We start from the raw sequence: 11,129 nt of genomic DNA, 5'->3' as shown, positions 1-11,129 counted from the left end.
GTCTCAGTTTCCCTTTAATAAGTTCCCGTTTTCCTCGACTTTCGCCTGCCCGCCTGATCCTTCCTGCCCGTTCGCCTTACCCGCGAAACACGACAAGATCAGTATTTCATCATCCATCCATCCATCCATTTTCCAAACCGCTTATCCTATTGGGTCGCGGGGGGTCCGGAGCCTATCCCGGAAGCAATGGGCACGAGGCAGGGAACAACCCAGGATGGGGGGGCCAGCCCATCGCAGGGCACATTCACACACCAGTCACTCACACATGCACAACTATGGGCAATTTAGCAACTCCAATTAGCCTCAGCATGTTTTTGGACTGTGGGGGGAAACCGGAGTACCAGGAGGAAACCCCACGACGACATGGGGAGAACATGCAAACTCCACACACATGTGACCCAGGCGGAGACTCGAACCCGGGTCCCAGAGGTGTGAGGCAACAGTGCTAACCACTGCACCACCATGCCGCCCCAGTATTTCATCATATCCTCTGAAAAATATGCAAGTTACAAAGAAAAAAAAAACGACGATCACACTGATTACAACAAAAGCCCCTCACTCCTGCTGTGTAAGAAGAGGTGAGTCTTTGTCAGTCAGGGTCATGAAAATAAAGGCGAGAGTGTGAAGGTGCCTGCACAGAATTATTTTAGGATGCTCCTGAAGAATCAGGTAATTATTACACCATCGCCTCTGTTTTGTTTAAGCAAGGATCATTACAGGAGACGTCTGCACTGTTCTGAGTGAACAGAAGGCTTGGGGTAAAATGCCAGTTTGAATTTAAATATATAAAGCAATTGGCTAAAACAGTCGCATCTGAAACTTGAGAACACAAAAATGCAAAAGCTGTACTGTCGGCAGGCTGTTCGGAGGCTTTTGAACATTTGCTTAATAAATTAAGATGGACTTGAAACACTAATTAGGATCCACTGCTAAAAATGGAACACTGTAATTCTCCAAATGTGCTGGAATAGAACTAGCTGGTGTTTCAAAATCTGGTAAAAAAATTTTTGTAAAGTATTTACAATACATTTTTTGGAAAATGTTTCCTGGAATATTTGGTGGTTTCAAAAACTGGAGCTGATCCTTAAATTTATAAAATTCTTTGAGAATGAAGAAGAAAACATGAATGAAGACGTATTCTTTGTGCAGTTGGGTCTGTCCGTGGTGTCTGTAATGAAATGATAACATATTCCTCTGAACTTCTTTCCCTGAAGAATGTAAACATGGAGGTGATATTGACGGTACTCCTTCTCTCATCCTGCTTTGGCTCGAATGTCGCCACCACGAAAGGTAATATGTCTGCTCGTCTTTGACAGGGGAGAGAAAAATAAATTCTCTTCGCCACTGGTTTCAGCCTGTGTAACATAAGGCTTCTTCTACAGTCTGCCCTCCCAGTGCCGTGATGGACATCGTGTTCCTAGCAGAGAGTTCCTACATTCGACCTGAAGGATGGTTTGATAATGTGAAGAACTTCTTCTGTGCCATAGTGGACAGTTTTTATGTCAGTCAAGATCAAGTCCAGATCGGCCTGGCTGAAAACCTTCCATACCGTGATAAAGGATTCCCATTCAACACCTCCCAAGAAGCAGAAGACTTGAAGAAGTTGTTTCAGAGCATGATATGGCCTAGGGGAAGCTCACTTAACTTGCACCTGGAGATGATGCTGACCCAAAGGTATACAGAGGAAGCAGGCAGTAGGGCCAACAGAGGGGTACCTCAAATGGGTGTAGTCGTAACAGACACCTGGGCCAGCAGTCTACCCTTATCTGAAGTGCTGAAGAACAATGGAGTCACTATGTATGCTATCGGGATTGAGAGAGCAAGTAAAGAATATCTAAGGATGATTGCCAGTAATCCGCAGAAGATATTCGACATGCAACAGGTGGGTCATCTGAAATCTGTTGTCTCAGATTTCGGCGAAGCCCTGTGTGATTCAGCAGAGGTCACGCTACAGCTGCCCAAAGGTAACTCCACTTATCTCTCTCATCCAGTTAAGTGTCCCAACAGCGCAAACATTCACAAATCCAGGCATGCACATTCACACACTCAAGGGATTATTTCATAGTGCTTTTCTTTATTGTTTGTTACAAGCAAAACTATTAAAAGAATATATTAGTAAAAAAAACCAGAAGTATTTTAATTGATACTTTATTGATCCCCTGTAGGGAAATTATCTTTACGCCTCCCTCAACTTGCTCTTTGTGGAGTAAGTTGACCGCGAAGGGCTGCCACCCGTCACGGCGCCCAGGGAGCTGGGGGTTAAGGGTCTTGCTCAAGGACCCGCAGACGTGCTGATATAAATTAGTATAGTTACTAATTTATATAAATTAGTAGTCACTATTTTTAGACTTTTTAAACTCCAAAATAAAAACTGACCAAATAAAAACAGATTTGCCTACTTCCAAATACTAAGGCAGTGTTTCCCAATCGGGTCTTCGGAGGACAGTCCTGCAGACAGTCCACGTTTTTGCTCCTTCCCAAAAGCATGGACTGTGACAGGGAGGTGGGAGGGAGAAAAACCGTGTAACGTGTGTTGATCCCCAAAGGTCGGACTGGGAAACACTGTACTAAAGGACAGGGGCCAACACCATGGCGAAATTATGATCTTTTTTTTTTTTTTTTTTTTTACCCTGGACATGGTATTTAAAAATGCAGCTTGCATAGTTTTTTCTTCTCATAAAAACTTTTTGCCTCAGACACTTTTGCTCGTGCCCAGATTGGTTGATGAACTACTGGAACTCATTAGGTCACATGATTCAGGATCAAATTCTCTATTTCACTTTTTAAATTCTTTTTTAATGAAACCTCTTTTTGGCACAATTTTTTTCTTTCCCCTTTGTTGATTCTGTAGACTTCAAAGAAATGATCATAACCTGCACTGATAACTGGGATTAAAAAAAATTAAATTATGATGGAGGTGTGACCATATTCTGTGATACTGCGAACAGAAGACATTTATAAACATTTATAATTATTTTTCTTACCACTGGTTTTAGCTCTTATAAGCATGGACTGCTTCTTATAGTCTGTCCACAGGGAATGGAGGCAGACATTATCTTCTTTGTGGATGGGTCAGGTGACATCGGGCCTGAAGAATTTGTAAGGATTAAGGACTTCCTCTATGTCCTGGTGAACATCTTCTATTTTGGTCAGGATCAGGTCCGAGTTGGAATGGTACAGTTCAGTGACACATTTCATACAGAGTGCGAACTTGACACCTACCAAAACAAGAGAGACATACAAAAGTGTATCTGGAATGTTCAGCAAATCAGTAATTCCACGGGTATAAATGGACAGGACCTAGACTCCATGCTGACCCACTTCTTCAGAGAAGCAGCGGGCAGAGGTACCAGGACGGGGATACCTCAGCTCGGGGTGATCATCACAGGTAGCCAGTCAACAACCAGAGTGAAAGAACTGGCCATGGCGTTGAAGATGAACAACATCCTACTCTATGCCATTGGGACCAAGAATGCAGTGCTGGAGGAGCTGCGTAAGACTGCCCGCAAACCAGAAGACGTATATATGCTGTCTGACTTCTCTGGCTTGAAGCACGTCACCCAGAAGATCAGTCAGTCACTGTGTGCTGCAGCCACAGAGGGAAGGCAACGCATTGTGCATCTGACACCAGGTAACTCACCCTATCTACTGTAACAGATCATATTTATCAATCATGATTTATGAGCTGCTGTATTAAAAGATCTTTAAATGGTTCTCCATTCAGGCCTATCCATCGAACACAGCAAGTTAATGCTGCATAGAGGACGATCCCTCACAGTCCACTGTCATTATGATGAGATGTATAGGAATCATGTGAAATACTGGTGTAGGATGAAATCGGAGTCAGCCTGTGCTGTCATAGTGAATACCAAAGCACCACAGAGCAAAGGCAATGTGTTCATTAGTGATGACCCTACTGAGAAGGTGTTCTACGTGACCATGAGAGACCTGCAGACAACCGACACCGACGTTTACTGGTGTGGTGTGGAAACCAGTAGAACAGAGATATATATGGCATCTATCAATCTAACTGTTACTGCTGGTAAGATGTCTTTCCTACTAACATTTGAATTATCTGTAGTACTTGCACTGCTCGTTACTGTTAGATTCCGTGAAGGCAATTATTTAAGTTGGAACTAACTTACAAAAACTTTATTAAACGCATAAATGTGATTGTACAGTAATGCCAATTCCGATAAAAGTCAACTGAAGAGCAAATTTTCCAAACTCACTCAGTCCATGGGAAAAGTTTTCAAGAAAATGTCTGTGGCCTTTAAGAATTTTGGAAAATTAATTGAAGTTCTTCATTGGGTTACTTGAGGACTGAAGGTGGAAGGTGGAAATGAGGAAGCCTGACTTTAGGTCTTTGGTCGTCTCATCTCAACTACAAAAAATGGACTGAGTGACTTTCAAACATTTCCTCTTAAATTCACATAGACTGTCCAAATTGATACTTCTGTGTGCATTTTGTTTGCATAAGGAAGGACTAGATTCAGCACTGTTTCTGTGTTACAGGTTCCGTTGATGTGTCGGTGGGAAACAACATGGTGACCAGTGATCTAGGGACAAATGTCACTGTCACGTGTTTCTACAGTGAAGGAAACAGAGACCAAGAGAAGAAGTGGTGCAGAGGAGAAGACCAGGGCTCCTGCCTGACCACAGGGGGAAACGAGACGCAGCAGGACAGAACTCGCCTGAAAATCGATCATGTGTGCCGTATGCTTATAGTCACAGTGAGCGAAGTCAAGCAGAGTGATACAGGCTGGTACTGGTGTGCATCTGGAGACAAGCGCATCCCCGTCCACATCCGTGTCCTCGCTGAATACATGCGTAAGCCAAAAATTCGGGGTGATGCGGGTTCGCCAAGAATACATTACATTCAAATTCTCAACAATGCCCCAGAGTTGATTAGCATGACAGATATAAAAAAAAATGTCCCATCATGGGGGACCCAGTTATCAAGAAAACTTCAGGGAGTTCATGCTTGGAATCTGCGACAGGGTCATAATTACAAGCTTTATCTGAAACTGAATAATCGCACATATCCAGTGATGTGTCCTCTTTTCTTTTAAAAGGTTATGAAAGCAGAACTGCCAGTGAATCATTTGCTTTCCCTCTGGTACTGATCCTTCAAAGGTCGAGCCCATACTGGTAACTTTAAATACATTCTCCTCATCTGGACTGAAAAAAAGTAGCACTCATATACAGTGGTTTGCTCCTTTTAGCAGTTAAAATGCATACAAAGACACTGACACACTCTGCCTCATGAGAAGTAAGCATTTTGGTCTCTTCTGCACAGGGAGCAAATTCTTCATGTACTGCTGCATGTAGCTACTGCTCTCGTCTTCCTGATCTGTACCATCCTGGTTTCAAGGAAAATCTGCGTCTATCACAGTAAGTCAGGTTTTTACTGTTTGTGCATCCATCCATCCATCCATCCATCCATTTTCTGTAACCGCTTCTCTATTCAGAGTCACAAGCGTTTGTATCCCAGGGACTACAAGAGCAAGACATGGTACAACCCAGGATGGAGCACCAAGCCATTGCAATTGTTTGTGCATACTAAATTGAATTACATTTTTCTGCAGAAAAAAAAAATTCTATTTACTGCCCTTTAAAAAATTACGATATGTAACAGAGCCTGAGTACTGATTGTAAGAACCTGTGCAAAAAGCTGGAACAGCAGGCAGAGTTGTTGTGTGATACAATGGACTGACATCCTACCCTGGGTGTCACCCTGCACTGTGTATATGTTTATAATATAGGTGAATGGAAATGAACAGCATAAAACATGCCGTTTGTGTTATTTTTATAGGGGAATCGCAAGGTTCTGATTCATACAAAACAGGAAATGTACGTTAAACAAGGAAGCCAAGTGAAAAGGTACGTTTCCTGTTTTTCTTACTGAAAAAGTATATTGAGAATATGGAAATATACTGTACTTATTTTTGCATTTCTGTTTAAATTTAGTTGACAGTGGGCCAGATCTAATGTAATATCAGTTAAAATATTGTGATAAGCAAGGTGTAGCAACCGGGGGGGCGAGAGTGATATTTGGCCTCCAAAATCAAACTCTCATCTATGCCATTGGTGATAAGGACCATTATGATAACACAGTTTTCATAAATTGTCTGAAGCATATTTCTGAAGCATATTTTCTCACAGAGACATGGCTGCTGCGAATGAGATGTAAGCAAATTGAGAAGACATAACCTGGAATCATACTACTGCTTCAAAATTTCCTTCCTCGTTGACATGTTAGGCTTACCGTGGTTAAAGACCATGTTGCTGGTGCTTATTGCTTTGAATTCTTTTTTACTATTATGTTCTTTAACTTGTTCGGTAGTCAAAAGAGCAATCAGATCCTAACATTGGACTATTCTTAAATGGCCCTCTATGAGCCCTGACCTTAATGCTATTGAACATTTATGGAAAGATCTGAGAAATGCAGTGTGGAGAAGACACCCTTCAAACCTGAGACAGCTGGAGCAGTTTGCTGAAGAGGAGTGGGCCAAATTACCCGTGGCAAATGCAGACGTGTCATTGCGAAGTACAGAGATTGTTTGTTGGCAGTGACTGCTACTTAAGGTAGTACAACAAAATGTTAAGTTAAGGGTACCATCTTTTTGTTCATGCAATTTTCATTTGTTTTGTTATGTAAAATATTCAGCTGAAGCAAAAATCAAAAGCAATGCTTAATTTTTGATAAACATGGAATAAACATCAATGGACGCCATTAACATTTGTTAGTATTACAGTTTTTCTCCATTGGTTTGGCTCATTTCTTGAAACAGAAATTACATTCTCAAAACTCTAAGATCATTTGGCAAAACACTCTTACAGTTTAGCACAACACTATAGCTCACCTGCAAAAGCTCATATCTCTTCCAAAACTGTTCACTCAGGCTTCAATCTAAATCCCTTTCTCATTTAAACAGTCAGTGTCTCCAAAATGGCAAAGATCCTTCTCAATAGCTTTGGCTCATTTCTCGACACAGATCGGACATTCTCATCATTCTTGGTGCTTCTGTCAAAATAAACCTGGATGGTTGATCACAACAACATGGTTCACCTGCAAAAGCTCATATCTCTCCTAAAACAGTTTACTCATGTGTCAAAACTACATTTCTTTCTAATCTGAATAGTCAGTGCCCCCAAAATGCATCGCCCCTTTGGCATTGTGTGAGTACTGCCATACAAAATGTTTAGATGTTTTGTCACTATGGCAGAGGACCTACAATATACAACAGAAAAGAGTAGCCTCCAAGGTTTGACATCACAGATTGCACTCACACTACCAAGGAAATTATAACCATTTTTATTCACACGCAAAGAAAGTTTCATACATATGTAAAAAGAAAATGTACATTACAGTAATACAGTTTTTCTCAATTGCTTTGGCACATTTTTCGAAACAGTCTTAACATTCTCTAAACTGTGAGTGCAAATGTCACAACTGTTTGCAGGAACTTCAAAACTTTATAGCATGTCTGCAAAATGTAGTTACTCACCCAAAACATTTCATTCATGCTTCAAAGCCTAGTTATTGTGTCAATAATTTGGCCAAGGCCACCAAAATCTAAAGTATTTTTGTCATTGTGTGAGTCACACTGGTCAAAATGTTTAGTTGTTTTTTCACCACAACAGTCAACCATGAAAATTAAGGGTTTAAACAAAAATCTCATATTTGTTGAGAAAAGTCAATAGTATGTAGAAAAGAAAAGAAAAAATCTATGAACATTTGCATTTGTACAGTGTTTATTTTTGTACTTCACGTGTATATACACAATACAAGTGTATTACTGTACATGTAAAGTAACTGACAAGAGTAACAAGATTTCACTTTACATTTCATATTTGTGTATTACCACAAATACACAAAAACAACAAATAACATTCATGGGGAAAAAAAAAACAAATTATTCTTGGTGGACATCTTGTCGCTCACGTTGGTCAGGCCAAAGATTTTCATCAACATCACATCTGATGTTTTCCATTGCCACACACCGTGGAAAAAATCTCCTTGAATGCCGCACCCATCCCCTGCAATGGTCAGCTGTGATGTCCTCACATGCAGCATTCATGGCATCCAACAAAGACATCTGATTTTGTGGTCTATGATCATACACTTTCCACCTCCATGCTGAAAAAAACTCTTCTATTGGATTTAGGAACGGAGAGTATGGTGGAAGGAATTCCACTGTTATCCTTTCATGTGCAGCAAACCAGTCACTAACACTGTTGGTTCGGTGGAAGCTGACATTATCCCAGACAACAACATAATTAGGCAAATGTGGTCTAACCAAACCTCTTTCTTGTTCTGGAATCAAGGTCTCTGTAAAGTGCATTTAGGAAGGCCAGGAGAAGTTGGGTATTATAGGGCCCAATGTGTGGAATATGTGTGCTCACACCGTTCTCTGAAATGGCAGCACACATTGTAATATTGGCCCCACGTTGGCCTGGTGTGTCAATTGTGGCTCGGTGTCCAATGAGATTGCGACCACGTCTCCGGCCTTTGGACAGATTAAACCCAGCCTCGTCCACAAAAACAAGAATGTGGGTCGTTTCATGTAGTTCTAACTCCATGATTCTCCATGAAGAAACACAGGAAAAAATGTAACAGTAAATGTATTTTCTTATGGGTTTCTGAAACTTACAGTAAAGTAATACAGGCATCTTAGAAATACAGGAAAACTCACTAAGTGCACACCAATGGTTTACCTGGACATACTGGTACCGCAACGCCTTGACTCTTTCACTGTTCCTCTCAAATGGCACCTTATAGAGCTGTTTCATAGTCATCTAATGTCTTTCTAAAACTCTGTCTATGGTGGAAATGCTGACAGAATTTATATTTGCAAAGACCTCGTTGTCATTTATGATTGCACTTTGGATCTCTCTTAGCCTGATGGAATTGTTGGCTATGACCATGTTGCAAATTTCTTGTTCTTGCAGTTGGTTAAATACTGCTGCTCTGCCACCAGCGCGAGGTTGTCGTGCAGTTTTATAGAATGAACAAATAGACTTGCATTTACCTTTACAATACTGTTGTTTATACTGTAAAAATACTTTACATACTGTAAAACAAAAAAATACATATGTACCTGTTTTCCCTACAAAAGGTTTGCACAATTGATGACACTGTGGACCTGTTTACATTAGGCTGTACTCTTCGACCAGCCTCTTCCATTGTAAAACCATGATTTATGACATGATCCACAAGTGTGGCTCTGATTTCATCAGAGACTCTGACTCTTCTATTTCCACCTCTTCCTCGATTATTTCTTCCTCTACCACCACCACGTATTCTTACGTAGGCTTACGTAGCCTTCCAATTGCTCTTCCATGAGCATGTTGCTGCAGTTCAGCGTTGTGAACATCCTCCATTCTCAAAACATTCTACAGCAGTGATTGTGCTGTGGGCAATCTACATATATATACTCCCAAAGTTGATTGGTTAAATGGTTAAATAGTTGAGTCATATTAGAGGTACTTTGCAATTAGATTGTGATTGCAATTACAGGGCATGTGCCAATGTAGCAGACATTACAAACAATGTCAATGTTAGATATATTTTAGAATATACATTCATGTATACTAATTATGATAATTGAATAGATCGTTTTGAATGTGATGGCTTACACAATAAAAAATGTCTGAGAAGTTCTGAAGTGTTTGACAGTGTAAGTGAGAATCGAGTCATCAGTTTTGATCAACAAGCCATATGCAATTATTTGTTGTCCAAACTGCAGACAGTTGTATGTACTCTTTGCACACATGTGCCAAAGCATTTGCAATTTGCCCAAATCAATATGAAATTCCAATCTGATGTGAAAAAGATGCAAATTGTTCAGAGATCTGAACTTAATGTTTTGGGAAATAAAAAAATCATTTGAGAACTGAGCCAAAGAAATTGAGAAAAACTGTAAGAATGCAGGTTTTCTCAGTAACTGGTTTCTACGTAAAGTTAGAAGAAAAAAACACATGACCAGTGGTTTTCAAGGCAGCAATCTACACTCCCTTCAAAATCTATCCAATCAACTGGGTGTTCTGGCTTCTTCGTAAGTCAGGCGCTGGAGAAGTGGCTGTGGAGTCAGCATCTTCTGCTTTGGTACTAGCTGGCTTCTTCTAAAGATTCTAAATAGATTTCTCTACACGTTTGCATGTTCTCCCTCTCTCATCATGGGGGGTTCTCTAGTTTCCCCCCACGGTCCAAAAGCATGAAAGGTGAATTGCCAGATTGTCTTTAGGTGTGACTGGGTGTGACTGGGTGTGATGGGTTGGTGCTCCACTGGGTTATTGGGTTACTTCCTATCTTCCTGAATAATACAAGCAGGTATAGATAATGGATGTAGATTTCTCCTTATGAGTATATCCTCAGCTGCACCATAGGTTCGTAAGTCAGGGACCCCCAAACCCTTGGTGCCAATCGTGATTCTGTTCTTGTTACACACAGACCTTTCTATTCCATTATGTCTAACACTGCCTGCTTGAAAAATGTATCTGAGGTTCCGCCGCTGTGAAATTCATACGAACAGCCAATGAGGTCAGGGTTATGCCCATCTCCTACATGCCGTCTACATCTGAAAAAGTCGGAGAGGATCAAACTTTCAGCTGATCAATAATAAAAAAAAGATTTTATGTCTCCCATGCTTTAGATATGAAACCAGTACTTTCCAATATCTTTCAAATGTTAAAGTTTTTAAAATGACATGGGTAAATAAATGTCAAAATGATGAAGACGGATGTGTTCCAACATCCACTAACATTTAGGAATGCATCTTTCCTAGAGATTACTTAATGTTGCTCTAAAGGCTTCACCCTGACTAACCATAGAGACAGTCAGTGCAGTGAGCAAGCATCAGCATACTGCCATTAACTCACCGTCACCCTCCAGCATCTCCTCACCTAGCCGATGCCAACCTCACGTGCATCTTGAAGCACATTACTGTGGGGGATTTAATGGATTAATTAGGGTGGAGGTTACAATGCCACCATAACAGGTGTCCTGCAACAACCATGGCACCGCAAATAACAAGGAAAATGTATCATATAAAGTCGCTAGATTAATTCAAAAATACCCACAATGTCTATTGACATGATTATCTTTATGTAAACAAAATAATATT

The 11,129-nt window shown here is 40.7% G+C and overlaps 1 protein-coding gene across 1 annotated transcript; it reads left to right on the top strand.

The window, feature by feature from the left end:
• The first annotated feature begins 545 nt into the window (after positions 1 to 545).
• On the top strand, positions 546 to 6,727 carry LOC125738998 (collagen alpha-4(VI) chain-like). Its single transcript, XM_049008601.1, has 10 exons — positions 546 to 669; positions 1,215 to 1,290; positions 1,383 to 1,964; positions 3,026 to 3,631; positions 3,725 to 4,042; positions 4,516 to 4,830; positions 5,076 to 5,151; positions 5,300 to 5,394; positions 5,816 to 5,883; positions 6,166 to 6,727. The coding sequence occupies exons 1-9, from the start codon at positions 652 to 654 to the stop codon at positions 5,860 to 5,862; spliced, it is 2,133 nt and encodes a 710-aa protein (XP_048864558.1). The 5' UTR covers positions 546 to 651; the 3' UTR covers positions 5,863 to 5,883; positions 6,166 to 6,727.
• Positions 6,728 to 11,129: the final 4,402 nt, after the last annotated feature.

This window comes from Brienomyrus brachyistius, chromosome 1 (assembly GCF_023856365.1).
Source record: "Brienomyrus brachyistius isolate T26 chromosome 1, BBRACH_0.4, whole genome shotgun sequence".
Lineage (NCBI taxonomy): Eukaryota > Metazoa > Chordata > Actinopteri > Osteoglossiformes > Mormyridae > Brienomyrus > Brienomyrus brachyistius.
The sequence above is the reverse complement of the archived record's forward strand: the minus strand, read 5'-3'. Positions and strand labels throughout refer to the sequence as shown.